At 39.0% G+C, this 23,903-nt stretch overlaps 1 protein-coding gene across 1 annotated transcript in view; it reads left to right on the forward strand.

Annotated features, from left to right (window-relative positions):
• Positions 1-23,903, forward strand: part of SMG1 (SMG1 nonsense mediated mRNA decay associated PI3K related kinase) — a 98,391-nt gene that overhangs the window by 12,356 nt on the left and 62,132 nt on the right. Inside the window, exons 2-8 of the mRNA XM_067551048.1 lie at positions 1,174-1,337; positions 8,850-9,005; positions 13,256-13,392; positions 17,816-17,874; positions 20,120-20,333; positions 23,309-23,434; positions 23,535-23,607. Coding sequence (XP_067407149.1) covers positions 1,174-1,337; positions 8,850-9,005; positions 13,256-13,392; positions 17,816-17,874; positions 20,120-20,333; positions 23,309-23,434; positions 23,535-23,607 — 929 coding nt within the window. The remainder of the gene's footprint in view (positions 1-1,173; positions 1,338-8,849; positions 9,006-13,255; positions 13,393-17,815; positions 17,875-20,119; positions 20,334-23,308; positions 23,435-23,534; positions 23,608-23,903) is intronic.

Raw genomic sequence — 23,903 nt, forward strand, 5'->3', positions numbered from 1 at the left:
TAGCGAGTGTGGGAGATTTTTAGGGCTTGCCTAACAGCCCCCTCTGTGAATAATTTTCAGCAATGTAAACTCAGGTATCATTGAGTGTGTTGTATAAAAAAATCTGTTATCATTTTTGTTGGATATAGTTTTATTGGGCTTAACCTAACACCTCCAACACTACTTACAAGGAAGCATTTAAAAGAAGCTGGCTTTAATTAACTTAAGATACTGGAGTTGGGTACGCAAAACCAATAACTTCAGAATATTAAATAAAATTACAGCATTCAAAGTCAAATTAACTTGACATATATGGGGAGAAAATGAATGTTGAGGTTTCGCTTTGTCACTCCCCCCATTCTTTTTTTCATTATAAACTTATTTAATGACACACAAAGTATATACAACATACCTTAATGAAAGTAATGGATTTTATAATTTTGCCCTAGTTTCTTGTGATTGTTACCTTTGTACTCTAAATAACTTCCTAACATTAAACTTGCTGCTATACTTCACTATATTGCAGAGAGGATTTTATTGTCTGAAACTATTTGGTAAAAATTCATATTACATAATTTTGAGAAGTAATAGTGTGGTGGTCTTATTATGATTTTGTTTTTAAAATCTCTAATTCTGGAACATCACAATTTACACTTTATACTACAAAGGAATTACCTGAAAAGTCATGGGTAATTTCCTGGCCCTTAGAAAGGGTAACATCTCTTACTTTGTAGCTTTAATTCTCCCACAGACAATTTCCCTTTAAATCTCATCTGATGTTAGGTGTGTGCGTGTGCGTGTGCGTGTGCGCGCAAGATTGAGAGAGATCAATCTACTTTTCTCTTTTTGTCCATCCCCCCTTTCTTGCCAAAAGCCAAATTCATCAAGATCTTAACATACCATGCAGTCACACAGTCCATCCACATCTGAGCACTTGACCAGGTAGTATTTGCAGTAGGGCTTTGACATGCTAGAACACATTACCTTTGTGTTCTCTTACTGTGCTTACTCTGTTCTGATACAAGGCAAAGCTTAAGGTGCTTGCTTCTTCTAAAAGTAGCTAGGGTATACAGTATAACCTTATTTTTTCTTTTTAAGAAAATTATTGGATTGTTTTTCAATGTGAGTTGTATTCATAAATGTGAATCCCTCTTTTAGTGCACTCTTACATAACAAATAATTTTCTTTTTATAGAACTGACAGTGCATCAGCTGACCAAGACAATTTAAAATACCCTTCATCCAGAGACCGGGGCAGCTCTGCCTCCTATGGATTACAACCCTCAAATTCAGCTGTGGTGTCTCGACAAAGACACGATGATATCAGAGTCCACACTGACATACAGAATGAAGAAAAAGGTATATGGATTGCTGTTTCATGTGTAAAACATTAGGGGATATCTAAAAAAACTGAAAGGCAGCAAATTTAAAACTGATAAAAGGGATTGCCTTTACATAAAACACAGTTAATCTGTGGAACTCAGTGCCACAAGATATCACTGAGTCTAAAACCTAGCAGGATTCAAAAAAAGATTAGCATTTTATATGGATAATGAGAAAATCCATAATTACATTATATAGAATAAAAAATAGAAAATAGAGTATTAATTGACTGATTAGAAAGAAACTTTGCTTTGGTCCTGTTATTCCATAATTGTCTGCTATAGGTTTCTGGCACCTTCCTCTGAAATACCTGGTACTGGCTGCTGTTGGTGGTAGATTAACGGACTAAATGGACCATTGGTCTGATATGTTATGGGAATCACTGTTTTTCTAGTGATCATAGCAGTGGATTTGGAATTTACTTCTGGGATCTAGTCTGTGCTTTTCCCCTGGCTGTAATTTTGAGTAAATTGTTTAACTTCTTTCTGCCTCAGCTTAGCTTTTTTAATAAAATTGGTGTGATATCTATCTATCCCACAGGAATATTATGAAGTTGGTGGTAAAGCGCTTCGTGGTCCTTAGAGAAAGTATGAACTGTGTTCCCTTATATATAGCTGAAAGTGATGTTGTCTACTTCAATTTTATAGCTATTTTCTGGTTCGGAAAGTTGTCTAGGTTCTGACAGCTTGTCTACGCAGCAGTGCACACTAGAGTGATTTAAATTCTGAAGCTCACCAGTGTTGTGCAGTAACTGGCATGTGTACACCCTGCTGGTGTGCACTAAAAATTCTCTGATAGGAAAGAGTATGATTGATTCTTTTTTCAAGTTCTGAAAAAAATCAGTTTTGCAGCTTTCTTTGTGAAAGTCTGTACTGTGGAAATGACCAAATACATTGCTTTGGGTAATCTGACTTGGAAAGTATCTGATTTCAGTAGACTTAAAGGATACATACCTTCACGTTCCCATCTTATCTGCTAAAGGGACTTGCATTTTATGATGACAAGAAGTTGTCTGTATTGCTTTCTAACTTTGTTTGTCAGAAAGCATGGTTCCTGCACTGTTCTCTAGTATTGTCATGAGCCGTTATGAACACAATGTGCCTGGTCCTGCAGTATTTCATGAGTTACGAATCTGATGACAACACCGGGTTGTCTGTCCTTCTGTGTGCCATGGACTGAAACAATTCAAGGTTGTTGTTGGCATTCACAGAGCAGCTGCACGTGGTGAACCATAGTTCTGGACGCAAGAAACAAGCACGGAGTGGTTAGGATTGCATTGTTTTGCAGATATGTGATGAAGAGCAGTGGCTGCAGAACTTTTGGATATGCAAAGCCAACTTCCTAGAACCGTGTGTGGCACTTGCCCCTGCTCTTTGGCACAAGAACACCAAAATGAGAGCTGCTTTAATGGTGAAGAAGCAAGCGGCGATCGCTCTGTGGAAGCTGGCAACGCCAAAGTGCTACTGGTCAATCGCAAATCAGTTTGGAGTGGGGAAGTCCACAGTGGGGTTTGCAGTGATACAAATGTGCAGGACCTTTAATAGCCTCCTGCGACAAAGGACTGTGATTTTGGGCAATCTGCGTGAAATAGTGAATGTTTTCATGGCAATGGGATTCCCTAACTGCAGTGGAGTGATAGATGACATGCATATCCCCATTTTGGCCCCAGACCACCTTGCGATAGAATACATCAACAGAAAGGGCTGCTTTTCTATGGTATTGCAAGCGCTGGTTGATCACTGGGGGTTGTTTCATTGACATTAACGCAGGCTGGTCAGGGAAGGTTCATGATGCATGCATCTTCAGGAACGTTGGCCTGTACAGGAAGCTGCAAGCAGAACTTTCTTTTGAGACCAGAAGATTTCCATTGGGGGTGTGGAAATGCTGATAGTGATCCTGGGAGACCCAGTCTACCACTTGCTTCTGTGGCTCATGAAGCTGTACACTAGCAACCTTGACTGCAGTAAGGAGCGCTTCAACAACAGGCTCAGCAGGTGCAGAATGGCTATTGAATGTGCCTTTAGCAGCTTAAAGGAGTGCTGGTGCTGCCTCTTTGCCAGGTTAGACCTCAGTGAGGAAAATATTCCCATGGTCATAGCAGCCTGCTGTGCTCTGCATAATGTTTGTGAAGCTAATGGGAGGAGTTTCTGCAGGGGTGGAGCATTGAGGTGGGTTGGCTGGCTGCTGATTTTGAGCAGCCAGATACCAGGGCTGTTAGAGGGACTCAACAATAGGGGAGCTATTGGAATCAGGCAGGCTTTAAAGAGCATTTTGACAATGAGTCACAGTAATGTTTCTGTAATGCATTGAGCCAGGCGTTGTTTTCTTGCAGCATAGTATGAAATTTGTAATGATTGCTGTGTGTGCGGTAATGTAACAATGCAAATGTACCTATTGGCACAGTGTATGAAATTTAGGAGCAATCACCATATGCAGGAAACAAATAAACATTCATTCACACTCTATAAATATATTTTTAATAACACCCATGCAAAAGTTTCTGTCTTCTGTCAGGAACATGAAAATCAAGAGCATATTTGTCATTGAGGCTCTCACAGCTTGGTGTATGTCCATCTGTCATTGTGAAACATCTCCCTTAGGATGGAGTACCTGGGGTACTGCAATGGCACTGGAACATGCAAGGAATGTAGGGGGATGGGGGGGCAAGCAGGCTGGAAGGCTGTATGGGCTTTCAGGGATGTGAGCACAGATGTGTTCTGCCTGAAGTTCAATCAGAGACCTCAACATGTCCATTTGCTCCCTGAGCAGCTTTATCGTTTGCTCTTGCCTGTTTCCTATTCTGACTATCCATCCGCAGTTTGTCACTGATAGCCTCTCTCCATGTTCTCTGCTCGCAATCTGAAGCACCAGAGGATTGCACCACCTCCTGAATGTCTTCTTTACTCCTCTTGTTTCATCTCATCAGACAGAGCCGCTCAGCCGCTGTGCAGGAGGAAAGGAAACCCTCAAGGGCACATCTGCAGATGCTTTTTTTTTTTTTTTTAAGTCACTAAAGTCACTACTGTGAGTGTGCTCACACACTTGATCCAAATAAGTTAGAAGCACAACTTTCTCACTTTACCATGGAAGGAGCCCCAACCATGGTGAGTTTCGCCTGGTGGGGAAGGGGCAAAATGGAACAAAGGTTGGGAGGTTTCAGTGGGGTATCACTACAAGTGCCTAGGACTACTATTTTGAATACTGGCACCGTTTTCCACATACTCTCAGGAGCGAGTGATCAGTTGCTAATTGAGGAAGCAGGGGTGCAGCTCCTGCATGCATGTGGCTGCAGACCAGGTCCATATGATGCTCATCTGTGTACTGCTATGGTGCCTGCAGAAACAATTGCTGATTGGCGAGGAAAAGTTTCCTACGGGGGGAAAAAACAAAGCAGCCTCCACCCAAGAAACCTTCGGCTGAAGATTGCTGATTACCTCCAGGAAAGTTTCCTAGAGATCTCTATGGAGGATTCCTGGGACATTCCAGTGTGCATAAACAAACTTTTCCGCAGGGCCCCCTGTGCCAAGCTGCACAGGAGGATGAGAAGCAGATACAAACTGTGCCTATGTTGGTTATTTCAATTCCTCCTCTACCATCATTAAAAAGCAGAATGTTACCACATGTTTCCCTGCAGTATTGAATCACAATGAGTACTTACCAGAGCTTCCCTTTCCAGCATCAGGCATACCAGAGTCAGGGTGCTTGGGACTAGCTAGACCCCTTGAGTTAAAAAGAGGTCCTGGCTCACCACATCATCACATGTCCCTGTTGCCTTCCCCAATCCTCCTCCAGCTCCTTTTCCTCATCCACCACATTGTTCTCGGGGCCCACTCCACTGGCCACTGTCTCCAGCGCTCCTGAAGTATCCACGATGTTCATGGAGGCGGGTTCACTGCCAAGGATGGTGCAGTTCCTTGTAGAAGCGGCATGCCTTTGACGTCGCACTAGAGTAACTATTGGCCTCCCTTGCCTTCTGGTACGCCTCAGCTCATTGATTTTTGCATGGCACTGCTGCTTGTCCCTATCGTACCCCTTCTCCTTCAAGCCATGAGCGATCTGCCTGTCGATATCAAAGTACCTGTGACTGGAGCAGACCTGTGACTGCACAGCCTCCTCTCTCCACAGACCCAACAGATCCATCACCTCCAGGCAATAGTTTGCTGCAGGGAGCCAGCATGGTCAGCTGGGCATATTCATGCTACCCAAGCTGAGCAACAGGAAAAGCAATTTCAAAACATTTAAAAGGCTTTAAAAGGGGAGGGGTGCATGCCTGTGTACCTGGCTGCAGGGCAGTGGGGTTCAAACTGATGACCAGAGCGGTCATGATTGACATTGTGGGACAACTCTTGGAGGCCACATAGGGTGACATAAGCGACAGTGTCTGCACTAGAGTGTTTTATTGACCAAAGCGGAAGCGGTGTACGCACTGCAATCAACGCACTGCTGACAAAATTGTCCTGGTTTTTTTTTTTTTTTTTTTGACAAAATAAAACCATCTTGATGAAAGGTATAGGGCTTTTGTCAGCATAGTTAGGGTGACACAGTGTCAATGTAGACACTGTGTCCCCTTACATCAGCTGTGAGGCTGTCATTCTTGTCAGTTTCACTGTAATTGACAGAAAAGCTCAAGCCTGGGCTGCTGGTTCCTACTCCTGACTGGTTCCTGGCTGAAACTTGCAGCCTTGTCAGTTTCTCACACAGCTGTATAATTGATATGGTTGCCCCACCAGGGAGCAGGTAGAAAAGCACCTAGACTTCTCGCCCTGTCTGTTAGCCAGGAGCGGGAACCATCTGCCTGGGTTGCTGGCCTCTGCTTTAGGCTGGGAGCCGGGGCCAGAAGTGCAGGTGATTCTCCACCTGCTCCCAGCCCAAGCAGCCTTGTCAATTACATGGCTGAGCTGTGAAATTGATATGACTGCCTGTTCAGAAGGAGAGCTGGGAAGGGAGAAACCCCACATGGCTTCCCGTGGCTCCCAGCAGGAAAAGAGGAGGGGAGGGAGTGAGGGGGCAGCCCACAGGGAGACCAGGAGCTGTAATTACAGCAGTGGCTGTAAGTCAGTCTATATTATGTTGACTTATTTTGTATGTGTAGACAAGGCCTTACACTGCATCACTCTGTCACCCTAAGCACTACGCCTCTTGTTGAGGTGGTTTTATCATGTCAGTGAAGCAGGAGACTTAAACCAGCAAGAGGAGCATTGCAGCACCTACATCTCCATAGTTAAGGCAGTTTGTGTCTACTTATGTTGACTTAATTTTGCAGTGTAGGCAAGCCGTTAGAGAGACAAAGTAGATATGGTAATATCTTTTATTGGACCAACTTCTGTTGGTGGAAGAGACCAGCTTTTGAGCTTGCACAGAGCCCTTATTCAGATCCTGGGAAGATAGTGTCACAACTAAGTAGAAGAAGGATGGGAAAGATAAGGAGTTAACCCATGGTGCAAGAGACAATTCAGTGTAGTTAGAGGTTAAACACCTCTACAGTCATAGAACAAAGGAGGGTTAGTAATTTACAGATTGTTATGAGCCATAAATCCAGTGGCGATACATCTGTGGGTTTTGCATCTGTTGTTGCTCTTAAAACTGCCTTCACCAAACAAGGAAAACTCCATCAGTTGCTTTACTAGAGTGTTGCTTTACTGTGGCAAAATGTCCTTGGTGACATGTATGCTTTCTATTTGAGCTGAAAAAATAGGAGAAATGTTGTAGATCAAATAAAAATACATAATAAAAGATTATCCTTCACCATAATTTTCCAGTTAATTATATAATGTACTGTACATAGTTTCAACTGTAATGATGTTATAGGTCTCTGTACGCAACTTTGTAGTATCGTGATGGAATGGTGAAATTTCTGCTAACATCTCCAATGTGCTTCTCTTGGAGAGAAGCTTCATAATTGCTTTTTGGGCCCACTGCGTCTCAAATTCACCTCAATATCATTTGGACTTCAGTTTTTAAATGCCCTTAGTCCTGCAGCCTTAAAAGAGATTCCAGTTCCAAGCAACTGCCATGGCTGCTAGAAGATGGTCTGCGTGATAGTCCTATTTCTTTTGCATCTTCCTTATACTGTGAGGCAGTGGGGATTGCGGAAATGGTATTGCTGAGAGATGGCCTCATTGACCATTGGTGGTTTAGATTTTTTTTACACAAGATGAGTTCTTCCCTGGTTGACTATAGTGGATCAGGTTAGGGAATAAATGTCAAGAGGCTGCCTGGATGGCCTGAAACCTTCTCTGTGGCTGAGCTTCAAGATTGAGTTCTTGCCAGTCAGATAAATGATTATGAAGGCTCAGTAGACAATTCTTTGTCCTGTAAAAATTGGCAATCCTGTGGAGAAATGGAGAGAGGGAAGTTCAAACCACAAAGTGCTGCAGCAAAGTTGATGGCACAGAAGGTTTCTTCTAGTCGCTATGTAAATTCTCAGAGAACTGGTTCTTTCAGGATGGCAGTGGCATTTGGCTGTCACCCTAGGACAATATGAACACCTCTGGGCTGTGCAGTACCATGAAGAGAAGTTACATGGCATCAGGAAGGTCATGTACTTTCATGTACTTCTACAAGAGACCATTCTTTCTTCTGGGTTGGCTGTTGAGTGGTGAATCAGCATCTAACTTCCAGGGCTTGTATAGCTTGGAAATGTGCAGACTTTTAAGAACATGATCCATTAGGGAAAAAAGCTTTAAATTCTATAAACCTTTTTGAACTAAGACAATGACAGCATTTTTGGTTCTATTGTTGTTAGTGGAAGTGCTCCCAGTTTAAGTATATGTTGTGCACTTAGAATAGACTCTTTTTTCCATATTTTAAAATGTTTTTCCAAATAATTCCAACAGGTGTGAGTGAGGATATTGATTGACACATGCTTAAAAGGGATATTGTCAATTTGAAAAATTGCATTTCTACCTGGAATTTTTTAACTGGCTATTTTTACAAATAAGCCCTAACATCATTATAACTGAGATTAGAGAACTTTCTCTCAGTTTTTCTCACCATTTTCTAGAGTCTACAAAATAATGTTTATCAGTTAATAGCATCAGATCTGGAACTGAAAGTGAACAGGCAACAAGGAACAGGTAGGTGTGTGCACAGAAGACGGATGGGCATAAGCATGATTATTCTCAGGCCCACCCAAAATACATTTCTAAACATAAGTAAGAGCAAAAGACCCTCAATCTTTTTAAAGGGATTTTTTAAAAATCAAACATACATATTACTTTGAAAATTGAACTCTTTGAAATTAGAGTTTAAAAAAAAAGTCAAATTGACAGTGTCCCTTTAATCTGAACAAGCCACTCAGAAACTCAAAGGGCCTAGCAAAGCACTTTTGCATATGTAAGTCCAAAATCAAGCCAAATAACAAGTTAAAATATTAAAACAAAGCCTTTTAATTTATGAATAAAATTGAAACACTTTATTACATAGGTATAAAATCATACTAAATAGGTAAGTCAATAACATTTTGATTTCAAACCAATTTTTTCACAGGTGGCTACAATGTCAATGGAGGATCTGGGGAAAATACTTATGGTCGGAAGTCGTTGGGGCAAGAGCTGAGAGTTAACAATGTGACCAACCCTGATTTTACCAGTGTTCAGCATGGGAATCGTGCTTTAGCCACAAAAGACATGAGGAAATCACAGGGTAAGAATACTGTGTGTTTGCAGGAAGAATAACAGTATTTTTTGCCAACCTCTGTCATGTATTCAATGAGTGAAAGAAACAGAAGTTTTTTTGACTAGGCATTGTGTACATATTTTAAAGTGTAAAATTATAAACCCCCAAAGATATAATAACTGCAGATGGAAAATATTTCGGGGAAAATATCCTATTTAAAAATGAGCCCCACAGTTTGGGAACCTCTGCTCTAAAATGAGGAATATGGTCTACTGGGGCCTGGTCTATACTTACAGGGAAATTTGGTGGCAGTCAATGGGAGTTATGCAAGCTACACAGTGTAGCTTGCGTAACTTACGTCGACTTCCTAAATCCCCTTCTGCATGCTGTCTCCACTATGCTGTGCCTTTTGAGGAGGTGGTTTAATTGAATTGACTTGCAGATCAATTAAGCAGGTCTTCACTGCCGCTCAGTTGATCTGGATAAATCGATCTGACGGTGGCATATTTGCTGCTGTCAGTGAAGACATACCCTGAGTGATAAGAGCAAGATGGGAGTCAGTCATGGATTCTGTTCCTGCTGAATCAGAGACTTCCTACATGAGGTTGAACAGATCTTCAGCCTTATTTTTTTATAATGTTTTAATTTGAAGGACGCTTGCATGAAAATAGGATTTGTTTTGTGACTAAATGTGGAGTCATAAACACTAACTACTGTTGTTACTTAGATATTCCAACAACAGCTGACTGTTACAATTAATTAGTTGTTCCTAAAGGTCTCCACCAAAATTGTGACCCTGCTGTGCTGTGCAATTTGCAAACAAATAGTAACAGATAGTCCTTGCCCCAGATAGTTTAGTCTGCTTTTAGACAAGACAGACAAAGGCTGAGAGAGACGAATATTATCCCCATTTTGCAGATTGGAAAGCTGAAACACAGACTGACTTGTTCAAATAGAGATTTTGTGACATAGCCAGGAGTTAAACGTAGACTTCCTGAGTCCCAATCTAGTTCCTTAACAAGAACGTCCTGCCTTTCTAATCTCTTCAGATGAGCCGTAAACAGGTGAAACAGATGAATGCCTAATTGCTAACCCTGTTTTGAGTCAAATGTCTCTAGTAATGGAATTTGGAGGTGACGGGAAAGAATATTTACCAGTATTAGCAGAATATCTTAATATTTTGTTTGTTTCCCTTGAGCTAGCCACATTTCTGATTTTGTTTTTAAGTGCAAAAAATACAATTTTCAAAGAATGAAATTTAAAAGTAGCCATCTGTGACTAGTACACATCTGTATGTATTTTATCTGTCTTTGAACTCAACAGTTTGAGGGTATCTTTTTAGTTGGGCAGAGTTCACTGGTGTCATTGATCGGTGGTGTACTCTCTCAGCAAGTTATATTGAAACTTTGTCTCCTTTGAAATATAGAATAATTTTGTTGAGGTAGGATTTTATTTTTAATTTCTTTAAGTTTGCCATAATATGGATGTGGTTTTTTTCAGTTTTGTAAATATGGAGGTTGTCATAGTATTGAGGGGTAATTAGCATGTTGCAGAAACTTCCCTGTTTTGCAAACAGAAAGTCTTTTGCAGGTGTTCTGTATTTAGTGCTTTGCACAACTTCATTCATGTTGCTGGGTGTCCCTCTTGTCCTTCTGACTTGGTTTTCAGCCTATGATTTAGGCTCAACAAATTGCCAGTCTCAACATTTTAACAGAATTATAAACTGGAAGACTTTTCATGGAGAAATGAAGTATGTTTGTCTAAATCAGTAATCTTTCTCTTTTTTTTTTTTTTTTTAAAAACAGTTTCATATTGTAGTTTCTTTTTCTATATAAAACTGCCAAAAGTTTCACTGTACATTTTATTTATCATGGTCTTTTCACTTCAGCATGATCTGACTTGTACTGAGGGATCTCAGGGGAAACTCACTTCTGTATGTTCTACTTAGGCAAACAGATACCAAACCTAGATGCTATTTCTAAAGTAAACCAAACTTTGCATAGTGCTGCAGTAGTTTTGATGACATTTGGTAAGATTCTCCCCATGTAAAATCTGACAAATTTTAGACAACTGCAGAGTCATCAAGGTTCCTGAAGCTAGTAGTTTATCATCTTATTTAGAGCTCCAATTCACCTATCAATAGAAACCTCATGGACCATGGGATAGTATATTTCACATGAAGATACTGGTCAAGTAGTAAATTGATCACTCATTCACTAAATAATACAAAACTTTTGTGGAGTCCACCCCCAACACAATATTTGGGTGGAAAGACTTGCATGTAATAGTAACTTGGTAACTTACTTATATTTCTTTTTATATTACAGTGGCACAAAAGAAGCCCTGACTGAGATCAGGGACCCATTGCTCTGTACATATACATATAATTGAAATAGTCCCTGCCTAGAAGAACTTTGAGTCTTAATAAACAAGACAGAGAGCATGGGAGAAATAAGTATAATGCCTATTTTACAGATTAAAAATTCTGTATTTGTCTCCCCTCCAACATTAAAACAATGATATGACCTACCCCTCTCAGTGGAGTAGCAGTACCGTACTTAAAACGATAACAGTTGGTAATGTACAGTATCAGTTTGGTCCGGATGCCCGAGGCCTTCCAGAGGGCCCCAGACCTACAGAGAACCTTGAAAACGCCTCATAAATTCCCCAGGTCTGTGTCCACTATGTATGCTATACTAATGAAGAGGAATTAGTCTGGAGTTCTTTGTATAAGTGTGGAAAGGTGAATTATCACAGCCCTTAAAAGAATCTGTGGCAGAGCATATTACAGAGTGTTAAAAATGCTTCTGTGGATCTCAGGCTATGCCTGACATGGCAAAGGATTCTATTCACAATGGATTGGTGGACTCCACGGAGGTTTTGCAAGATGGGGGCCTTGTCCTGTGATGTTTGTTGGTGCTGTAATCAAGAAAAAGGAATCCTTCTGCACATGCTATGGGACTATCCAACAGTCAGGCAGTTGTGGAAAGAGGACCTGAGTGAGATTGATGCTATGCTTCCGCAACCAAATCTCAGCTAAAAATTATTTCTTAGGTTATATACCTACCATGCTAGGTTTAACTCCACCACAAAGACTTTGATTCTTGAGGGCTGCAATGATTACAAAGCGCATGATTTTACAAAAATGGAGAAGTAGGCTTATGCCCAGAATAAAGCAGTGGTAATCAGACCTGTCTGAATTAGCAGCAAAAGAGAGAATATCTTATTGATGTAGAGAGCTCTTATGTGAATTTGAAGAAATTTGGCTCCTGTTTCATGCTATCTTTGGATAAAGAATGCAGACAGCTCAAATAATCCAGACTTCCATTCTATCTGATTGTGCTGCTTCTTTTATCTCCCTCCATCTCCCCCAGTCCTCTACTTCCCTTTTTTTTACTGTTTTTTTTTTTTTATTGTTATCCCTACCCTGAAAGTGTTTTGTTTTTGTAAAATTGCATCATTTTATTGGATATCCTGTGAAATGTGCAGTATTTGGTAACATACAAGCTATAAATCATTTACTTCTTTGTATTTTTTATTTTTCTTTATGAAAATTAATAAAAATTAATGTCAAAATTGCATTTGGCTGTTCTGAAATACTGAAAACAAGTGATCATTCCATTCTAGTTAAAATCTCTCCTGCTTGGGACACCAGCTCCTAAGATTTCATTTTAAGGTTTTTGTGCCTGAATATACTGGAGATTAGGAAAGTTTTAGTCACCTGAAAACTTCCATTCTTTTAGTAGACAGGGAGAATAGGACTTGTGGGCCTATGAGAAGTGGAGACATAATTACAGTAAAAGTATTCTGTTTTGAACTGCTCTGTTTTCCTGCCTCTGCAGCAAGGTCTTCTGTTTATAAACCAAAACAGTTAACCTGTTCTTATTGTTTAGCTATCATAAAATTAACTTAATTTCAGTTTTGAAAATTATTGCACTGAAAGGCTCTTAAACAGGCAGGGTTAGCCCAATGCTGTAACCACAGGTTTTTTTCTGCCTCAGAGCAACAAGGAGACAGAAGAGCCATTATAGGGTGTCTCCTGTCCGCTAGAAGAGAAGAAATTTTCAGGTATCTAAACCCATTTTCCTGTTTGTTTTTTTTTGTTTTTTGTTTGGTTTTTTTTTTTTATTTGAAGGCTACGGTAAAAACAAAAATAAAACTTTTTTTCCCTCAAGGAATGGCTATGCTTTTAAAATGTACCCATGAATTTAATTCAGCTTTCTGATTAAATACTCATACACCACATATGTTATAGAGAATAAAATATTATTTTTCAGAGCGATCATTGTCTTATTCTGACGAGTCTCGACTGTCAAATCTTCTTCGGAGGATTACTCGGGAAGACGACAGAGACCGAAGACTGGCTACTGTAAAGCAGTTGAAAGAATTTATTCAGCAACCAGAAAACAAACTGGTTAGTAATGTTAACATACTGTTCCTCATAACATTAAAATGTATAATATGTTTGTTCTTTTTCTAACTCAATTTTTATAAACATTTGTCTATTGAAGTGTGGAGCTGGGTTAATACTTTTTTTTTTTTTTTTTTGAGTGACCATTTCTGGGCCAGTGCTCTTTCTGTGGCATTCAGGAAATGATTTATACCTTGATTACTTAAGACATTTGCCTCAAAGCAAAACCATTAAATATATGTGAGCCCTGGTGTAAATATGGCATCCATTGTACAACAGTCATTCTGTTCTTTTTCTTCTGACTGTTCCTGGAAATGTTGTCTTATGCACCAAGTGCATTTTTAACTTGCATTGAAATTGTTTTCTTATAATCAAAATGATAATTAACTTGAATATTTTTAATAAAAATGGAATACATCTATACATCCTGGATAACTGTGATAAGGTTCACATCTGAGGGAAATTCTGTTTTCTAGAAAATACGCTCTCTGACTTACTTCATCCTTGACCCTATATAACAGGGTCGCTTGCACCTTTTAAAGGCGTAGGGCCAGCCAATTTTAGGTTAATAGGCACACCTTAGCAGGGATCAAGTGAGTCCTCTATCAGAGCAGCAGGAAGCTGCAGAGAGGGGGGGGGGGATACTCTGGGAGAGACAATCAGAGAAAGCGGTGGTAGAGACTGCAGAAGAGCTGTTGTGCACAGGAAGCTATTGCAAGAGATCCTTGTCCAGGCAGAAGGGTCTGGGCCAGGAAACCAGAGAACAAGTCTGAGGATCAGGAAAATCAGATTCCATGGGAGAAGAAAGACTCCAGCCAGGTAGGGCTGAGAGTGACTTGCTAAAACAGGAAGAGCTTGGGGAAGAAGAGAAGTCTTAGGACTGAGTATTATTTAGTGTTTCATGCCATTCAGTTAGACTCTAGGAGAAGGAGTGTTGTTGGACAAAAAAGCCTGGATGGAGTTTCTTTAAGGAGCCTAAAGGAGGGAAATTGAGGTAGGCTTGCCTGTTGAGTGACCTCAGGCTGCGAGAGGGCACAAAAAACAGTCCTCATGATGCGGTCCTGGCTGTAGGCCTGATCACGAGTTGATATCCTAGCAATAAACTGAGTTCAGATCTTGTCTTGTTGATTATTATTATTATTATTAGGTCAGCTACCATAAGGGGCACAAGTCCAGTGTGCAAGTTGGAAATCAAAGCTATGTGAACCCATCTAGTATTTTAATGTGACAAACTGAACTCAGAAAAGACATTGCACTTGTCTCACATAAATACAAATCTGCTATCATGAAGGCATCCAGTCTGGCCACAACAGAAATATTGCTGCTGCTTGTAGAAGGCAGCCTTGATTCATTAGACAGTACACCTCTCAAAGAAATTCTGGTGGTTATGGCTTCCTTGTTCTGGAAGAAAGTGTTTTTGCCTCCTCTGAATCACTGTTAGACACAATAAGAATCTTCTAATCACATTCTACAATTTACAAAGATTTGCCATTATTGGCCTTATGTGTGTGAAACAGAGCAAATTTGCCAATATTTAAATATTGGCAAGAGAGAGAATCTATTGGAGGTAAAACATCCACATAGGCAATCTCATGTTCTGCAACAAATGGTGCTGGGTTCAGTAGTCTTACTATCAACATCAGAAGCTTCTTTTGAAGATCATATAAATGTCTTTCCCTTTTAAAGTTTAAACCAGTGCACTTTTCTCATGCAGATGAGGCCTAAATCAGTTACTCTCCGTTCGCTTATTTAACAGTAAATGTAAAGTTTCCTGAAAATCAGTGTGCGGTGTTGATTTCTGCATCATATTGAGTATCTTTTTTATTGAAGAAATCTTGTTAGGTGTTGATGATGATTAAACTCCAGAAAATGCAAATTCTATTAAGGATTCCTATTGTTGCTTCCCAGCTGCTTATGCTTAGAAGAAAATCCTGGTGGGCATCTATAAGCATTTCATATTATTTATATTGGGGTGGAGTATGTGTGGGTTTTTTTATTTAAATGTGGGAGAGGTTAAAAGACTTCTCAAAGTGGGACAGTTGAGGCACTCTTGCTTTTAGTTTCCTAGCATGATGGCAGGACTTCAAAATTAAGGGTTAGCCTGGCTGAAAACATGACAACTTGCTAGGAATCTCTTCATATCATCTTACTTGTAGGATCTTGGCTCAGGCTCCCATAACTTATTAGTTAGCCTCTTCCTTGTGCCCTTCTCCATCCTCAATCCAAACTCAGTTTTTCATAACCTCTTTTTAATTTAGACTTTTCATAACAGTAGGGAGGATACAGTAGACTTTCAGCTGTATTTATTGGAACATAATGACAATGCCCATCTAACTTGTCCTTAACTCAACAGTGAAGGAAGTTTTAGAGTAGACCCACAAACAGTTAGAACACTTAGTATCTGGCATTCCTTATACTTCTCACATGTGGCCCATCAGAACACTGTCAAATCCTCTGCACAGTGTCAAACCTTTTAATATTTTTATAAAGGAAAATATTTACTTTCACTTAGATAATTCCAAGTACACTGTTCATGATTGAAATCTTTAACTATGAACAGATAATGTTCTTGTCATAATCTTGGGCCAAAACTTTAAAAGATATTTGAGACAAAGATTTTTAGTGAGCATTAATGTTTGTAGGCACCAGATGCTACCATATTTTTTTCCTTCTGTCTTGCAAAGACTGTGTAAGTCTTTTCCCCTTCTTGTTCCATGGTACCCTATTCCTTCTCAGACTTTCTTTTCCAGAAGCAAAGTCTGCCCAACTTGTTTTATAATGACACCGTGGAATTCTGAGAGACTCGAGCACACAGACCATCTTACTATGACATTGTTTTCTGAAATGGATCAATATTGATCAGAATGTAAGATTTTTTTGAAGTGACCACCCACTTTTTTCCCCAAAGCACATTAGTAGAAGGTAAACATTGTGTCTTATCAACAAAGAAAACATAAAAGTAGAAATATTCCTTTTTAAACATGTCAGGAATGATTTTTGCTAGATAATGCTGATAAATGTTGATAAATGCAAAATAGTGCAAATTGGAGAATATAATCCCAACCATCCATATAAAATGATGGGGTCTAAATTAGCTGTTACAAGTCAAGAAAGACATCTTAGAATCGAGTGGAGGTTTTCAGAGGACTATCCACAATGTGCAGTGGCAGTCAAAAACACTTACAGAATGTTGGGATCATTAGAAAAGAGATAATAAGACAGAAAATATCATAGTGTGTCTTTATAAATCCATGGTACGCTCACATCTTGAATATGGCATGCAGATCTGGTCGTCCCATCTCAAAAAAGATATATTGGAATTGGAAAAGGACAACAAAAATGGTTAGGGGTATGGAACAGTTTTCATATGAGGAGAGATTAATAAGACTGGGACTTTTCATCATGGAAAAGAGATGACGGGGATATGGTAGAGGTCTATAAAATCATGACTTGTGTGGAGAAAGTAAAATAAGGAAGTGTTATTTACTTCTCATAATACAAGAACTAGGGGTCACCAAATGAAATTAATAGGCAGCAGGTTTAAAACGAACAAAAGAAAGTATTTCTTCATACAATGCACAATCAATCTGTGGAACTCTTTGCCAGAGGATTTTGTGAAGGCCAAGACTATAACAGGGTTAAAAAAATAACTAGACAAGTTCATGGAGGATAGGTCTATCAATTGCTATTAGTAAAACCATGCTCTGAAGTGTCCCTATTCTCTGTTTGCCAGAACTGGGAATAGGCGGGATGATTAACTTGATGATTACCTGTTCTATTCATTCCCTCTGAAGCATTTGGCATTGGCCACAGTCGGAAGGCAGGATACTGGGCTAGATGGACCATTGGTCTGATCTAGTATGGCTGTTCTTATGCCTAATACTATTGCAGTTATTTTTTGTTTGACAATGCACTACACTACATACCATGCGAATAACTATTCCTCTAACTATTTTTTTATTCGGGAGTGTGGGCTCATTACTTTCTCTGCAAAGAGAATTATTGTTGCTTTTTTTTTTTTTTAAATACCTCACAGCCATAACTAATCAATTAAAGGGTTATTCTGCTGATATACCCGATGGTCAGCACAAAAATGTGTGCTTGTAGAAGACATTACTGGAGATAAGGCTCTCTTCAGGTTTGTGATGCAACAATATTAGCGTGAACTACGTTTGGGCACAGTGCTTAATAGCAGTGTATTAGTAAGCTTTCTTAGCCAGTGCAACTAGGTATGAAACATAATGTACAGTATAGTATTACAAATCTATTTCAAATAATTCATGCCTGTGTGTGATGGTCAGGGAAGACATTATAGCACCCTGCTAGCAAACACTGTTGCTAATAATGTTTTAATGTGAGTGTAGGAAGACCTGAATTGCAGTAGCAATTATGATTGCTTTAAGTATATATCCTTTAACTGTTTCAGGTACTAGTTAAACAACTGGATAATATCCTGACTGCCATACATGATGTGCTTAATGAAAGGTAAGCTTCAATAAGTTAGATAAACTAAGCAGTCCAAAGGTTTTAAAGGGAAACTGTCAGCTTTGAATTTTTGCAAACTGACTGACCTCTAAATGTCCATTTTCTGATATAGCACTATTTCAAATATTGTGTCCTGACTTAAAATAAATCCTTGAAACATTTTTTAAATGCTTTTCTGCTTCTGTGTTGATTATAAGGATCTTAGCAGCAAGGGTGAAACTGACGGTTGGAAGGAAGTGTGTTGTCAGTTTCATGAAGTAAACACAACTGAAAATTTTTTTTTTTCTCCAACTCTTTCTTCGTAGTCATGACAAGTTGTATGAGAAGGGTGGGATTTTAAAAAATGCTTAAGGGAGTTGAGGTTTCAACTCTTAGGCACGTCAGAAAATCCCACCCATATAGTTGAAGTGCAAAAATGACAAATACCTTAGACATCACTGAGGTGCTTACTTTTTTAAATCTTAGATGTTACTTTTAACAGTAACATGTACAGATTTTTCATGTAGAAATGTGATTTTTATTTTCAAGGGGTTATGATGTCCCTTAAACTGAAAAGTTGTATAACATTGTTGACACTTGTTTATTCTCAGCTGCTGTAATTAAAATGCAGCTAAAGTAAGGTTTAATATAAATGTCCATTAGTAGCCATAGGTATATTGACTATTTTATTTGGTGGTCATTGCAGCAGAAGGCCTCTCCGGCCTAACTAACATGGTACAACATATGTATTGTATTACTATCAACTTTCTAATTTGTCAAGTTTCCAAGGATATTTTCACAAGGCGACTGGTCCTGTTTCCCTCATGTGTATTGAGCAGGGATGTAAAAGACTAACCATTTAAACTATAATCAGCTGTTTAAATGTTTTAAACAGCTGATTACATTTAAACTGGATCGGGGGAGCTGCTGGGCTCCTCACAAGCCAGAGCAGCTGGGCAGCTCTGGCTCATGGGGAGGCGCGGAGCCCAGCGGGGTGGGTAGCCTTCATGTTTCAGGATACAAGCAAACCACTAAGTGACAAAGGTTAGGAGAAAACTTCTTTCATGAGCAAATTATTCCATCATTGTCTGCTATGGATTTTTTTTTTTTTTTTTTTTTTTTTTTTTGCACCATTCTCTGAAATATCTAGTGCCACTGCTAAACAGGATACTGAACTACACAGCCCACCTATTTGATTTGGTATCGTAATTCCTAGGTTCCTAAATGATTAAAATAATTCATACCTTAAGCATTAACATTCTTTAACTTAACCTGAAAGTTCATTTTCAAAACAATAGCTTCTGAATCTGTCAATTTTATTTTACTGGGTTTTCCAGTGGCTGAATTAAGTAGTTGAACTCTTCAAGTTTTAAGGTTTATACATACAGTACTGGAGCTGTATTCTGACCTAAAGGAAGTAAGTTGTCCTGGAGTGACTGGAGAGCAAGAGAACCCAATATTTACTTACTTGAATATCTAATTATAGGAGCCTACAGATTACAGAAATTCTGTGCCAAATGCTACCTTGCTACCTATGTGTTATAAATTAACTTAAAATAAAATAAATATTAATGTTACACATAAATAAATTACTATTTTTTCAAACCTCCTCCATTGGCCAATAGACAAACTTCATGCAAGTGAAGAAACACAATCCAAGTAAAAGTTAAATGAAAACTATATTTTATGGTTTCTGGAAAGTGGACAGACATAAGCTCTTCTGTAATGTCAGAGGAAGTGAGTTCTGGAGCAGAGGATCTCCCATGGACAGTGCATTGCCACAGCCACAGTGAGGTCATTTTAGAAGACTGCCAGAAGAGAACCTGAGTGGATAGAAACTGCTGCAAGTAGAGCCTAGGGGAGAGGTGATGTCTGAGATAGCCAGGTCTAGAACTATATCTGCTATATATTCTTGTATCTTAAGTTAGCTCATCTGTTTACAAGAGAAAATTTGTTCATCAGATTGGCAAAATAGTATTGCCAATCTAACTCTAGTATTTCCATATTGACTTGTTTAGTGGAAAATCTTTTTCATATTATTCATTTTCATATAATGGCTCTAAATGGCAGGTGCAGCTATTTAATGAAAAGAATACAATAGCTTCATATATACATGCCTTTTCTGCTTTAGAAATGATTGCTTGTGCAAAACTTTTTTACTGAACATATTCAAGATTTTTTCTCTTCTTGTACTTTTTGTTCATTGTGTAAAAGGTCTAATTGCTGTCACCCTCTGAAAACTTATTTATTTTTTGTATAAATACAGTAGCAAATTGCTTCAAGAACTGAGACAAGAGGGAGCTTGCTGTCTTGGCCTTCTTTGTGCTTCTTTGAGCTATGAGGCTGAGAAGATCTTTAAATGGATTTTTAGCAAATTTAGCTCATCCACTAAAGATGAAGTTAAACTTCTTTACTTGCGTGCAACCTATAAAGCACTAGAGACTGTGGGAGAAAAGAAAGCCTTTTCATCTGTAATGCAGGTAAGAATAAAAGTTAAAATCGGGTCATTATTGCTTTTCCAGTATTATATTGATTCAGAGGTTGAATTACATGATTGCTTTTACTAAAACGAACAAATAAAGAATAAGCGGTCATGGTGTTAAAATAATAGATATATATGATAACCCTATGAAAACCACATTTTACGCTTGGAATAAAAAAAGTTTAATATTTTATCAGGTTTAAGTTTAATATTCCTTTAAAAATGTGATTTGAATTCGATGTTTGGATTATATTTTAAAAAATCTTTACGTAGTGAGGACATATGAAATGTCTTTCTTTAATCTGTTCTTGGTTAATATCTGGTCTGTAAGACTTACTCCTTGTGACATTGCTGCCTGTTCTTGGTTTTTATAGCAATTTTTTTTGCCTTTTTACTTGATTAAACTGGAAGACTTGGCAGCAAAATTTGCCAGACCCTTTCTCCCCTTGAAAAATTATTTTCAGTCATGGGGTCATCTGAAGTATCACCTGTCCAAATCAGGGCTGTGAAGTATTTAAATAAGCTTGGTGGCTGGAAGGTCCACCAGAGCACTAGCTTGTGTTTGCTTTTGTATTTCAATTTGCACCTTTTTTACTCTTCATCCTATTTTGTTCTTGTGGAGTATTCATAATCACATCAGTTCCTTGGGTTGTTTTTGGTAGGGAGATCTGCCTGTGCTTAAAAGGTTTTACTGGTATAGATTTACTGGTAGAGTTATGTTGGCAAAGTCCACTAGTGGAGCTTATACTGATAAGTTTTTTTTGCCAGTATAGCTTAAACCAATTTCCAAAATGGAGTAAGGCTTGGCCTGTATTTAAAAGTCTTTTGCTGGCATAATTCTTACTGATGTAGTTATGCTGGCAAAAGCCCCAGTTTAGAAGCAGTTGCACTGGCAGAAAAGTCCTTTTGCCAGTTTAGCTTATTTTGTTCAGGGAACTGGTATAAGTTATACTGGCAGTAAAATTATTTTGCCAGTGTAAGCTGCAGCTATATTAAGAGGAAAAAACGACAAGAGTCCTGTAGCACCTTAAAGACCAACAAATTTCTGCGGGCATTAGCTTTCATGGGCTGCAATCCACTTTGTCAGATGCATGGAAATCCACTTCATGCATCTGACGAAGTGGGTTACAGCCCAGGGAAGCTTATGCCTGCAGAAATTTGTTAGTCTTTAAGGTGCTTACAGGACTCTCGTTGTTTTTGCTGTATACAGACTAACATGGCTACCCCTCTGGAACTATAGTAAGAGAGTATGCTAGTTTGATAATGGTAAAACTATACTGGCAAACCTTTTGTAGTGTAGACAAGGCCTAAGCTATATCAGCAAAAGGGCTCTTGCCAGTTAACTACATCTATGCTAGGGCTATTGCTGGCATAGCTATGTCAGATAGGGATGGGGAAAAATCACACACCTTACTGAGATAGCTATGCTGACAAAAGTTTTAATCATAGACCAGGTCCACACCTCTAGCACAGTTGAAACACTCATTTTGAAATGCCAAACTTTTTTGTCATTGTCACTCATGGGGATTCCTTCAGTGGAAGAAGTCTGTAGATAAAAATGCTAATTATGGTCAAGGAGCTCATTTTATTTCGTGATCACTTCAGTTAGTTTTTGGCCTGAGGTATCTTACACTTTTCTCTCTCTCAAATGTTTTATGGTGTGGCTATAGTTCCACCCTCCCCTTCTCCATACAGTTGCTGCAAGCTAAAAAAATGTGTGATTTACCCTAGGGATCAGCCTAAAGTAAACCCAAATATTTGGGTAAAAAGTATTCAAATTGTCTTTTTAAAAGGTGTTAATTGTCAGTCAGTTAAGTCAAGGTAAACTCTAGAGAAGACAAGCTGAGTTTATGCTTTACTTTTAGGTTGTGTCTACACTACAGAGGCTTGATCTACACTTAAAAGTTAGGTTGACATAGCTGTATCATTCAAAGCTGTGAAAAATTTCACCCCCTGAGCATTGTAGTTAGTTCTAACTAACCCCTGGTGTAGATGCGGCTGAGTCAACTGAATAGTTCTTCCGTCAAGCTAGCTGTAGTGCTTCAGCTGTGCGATTGTAGTATGAGTAGTGTTGACCTACTCCTAGTTTTGGTGGTGGTGTTCCTGTATTGACAAAAAAACCCTCCAATCAACATGTCTGTGCTCCAGGGTTATGCTGGCATAGCTACGCTGACATTGGAAGGGTTTTTTTCCAGACATATAAGATCCCTACCTCCCTGAATGAAGTTAGCTACATTGACGGAAGCATTTCTCCATCAATATAGTTACATTTGCATGAGGGGGTTAGGTCAGCATAGCTGTGTCGATCAGGGATATGGTTTTTTCATACCCCAGATCAGTGTAGCTGTTTAGATCTAACTTCTAAGTGTAGGCCAGACCTTAGGAAAGACAAGGCTGCTCCCTAGGGTAAAGCATGAATGCTTGTAGCCTGGATCAAAATAAGGAGTGATTGCATAGCCTTTATGAATGTTAAATATTTCCTAATTGGATGTAAAAAGGCTAGTGAAGAGAAGCCTTGTGTGAACCTCAGGTATTTTGGAAGACCCATCCGCAAGATCAGCCTATGGAATTGTTAGGGTGATTGTCAGGGGAACTTTCAAGTCTTTTGTAATTTGTTGGAAGCCTTAACAGCATGCAAACCCTCTCTCCTGGTAGCCTTATTAGTCTCTGCAATTCCTAATGAGCTTAAATAAATTTGTCATTATTAACCTAGCATTTTCCCACTTTTACACCTTGGCATTCCCATGTCTTATAGGTGGGCAGAAAATTTATATTATCCATCAAAATGTTTTGCTAATACCTCTTGCTTGAATCTGAACAATTTTATCATGAGCCACCATCTGTTTTGTAGCAGACTTTTCTTATGCCTGACTTGTCAAGGTCACAATAGATGTAACAAAATTCATGACTTTTAAATCTTTTTGAATAAACTGAAATGACTAGTAGCTTTTTAAATTTGTAACTGTTTTTAAGCTTGTAATGACCAGCCTGCAGTCCATTCTAGAAAATGTGGATACACCAGAGTTACTGTGCAAATGTGTCAAGTGCATTCTTCTGGTGTCCCGATGTTACCCACATATTTTCAGCACCAATTTTAGGGTAAGCTTGTTCCTCGCTTTTTCCCCCACCCCTCTTTTATTGTATAAAATATTGACATAGCACATCACATAGGTGATTTACCTTTTTCATTGCTTTCAAGGACACAGTTGACATATTGGTTGGGTGGCATATAGATCACACTCAGAAACCTTCTCTGACACAGCAGGTGTCTGGTAAGTCTGGCCTATAAAATCGTTACACGTGGTGACGTACTATTAGTGTTCTGCCCCACCTTGTGGAGGATATTGATTTATTTCTAAGTATTTCTCACTTCCACTGCACACACAATGCTGTGGAGGCAACCTGCCTGATCTCCAGAAAAAGGAATGCCTCTTGTCACTCAGTGGCAACTCCTCCAAGTAAGTGGCATTCATGGATTATTAAAAGTCCAATGCAGTTTCTCCTCACATGGGGTAAAGGAGTTTACATAACCAGAAATTTTTATTTTGTTTTTATATGGGAGACGTAA

The sequence above is a fragment of the Emydura macquarii genome, unplaced genomic scaffold (genome assembly GCF_026122565.2).
Source record: "Emydura macquarii macquarii isolate MOO-44397 ecotype Brisbane River unplaced genomic scaffold, CSIRO-AGI_Emac_v2 contig_1348, whole genome shotgun sequence".
NCBI classification, from domain to species: Eukaryota; Metazoa; Chordata; order Testudines; family Chelidae; genus Emydura; species Emydura macquarii.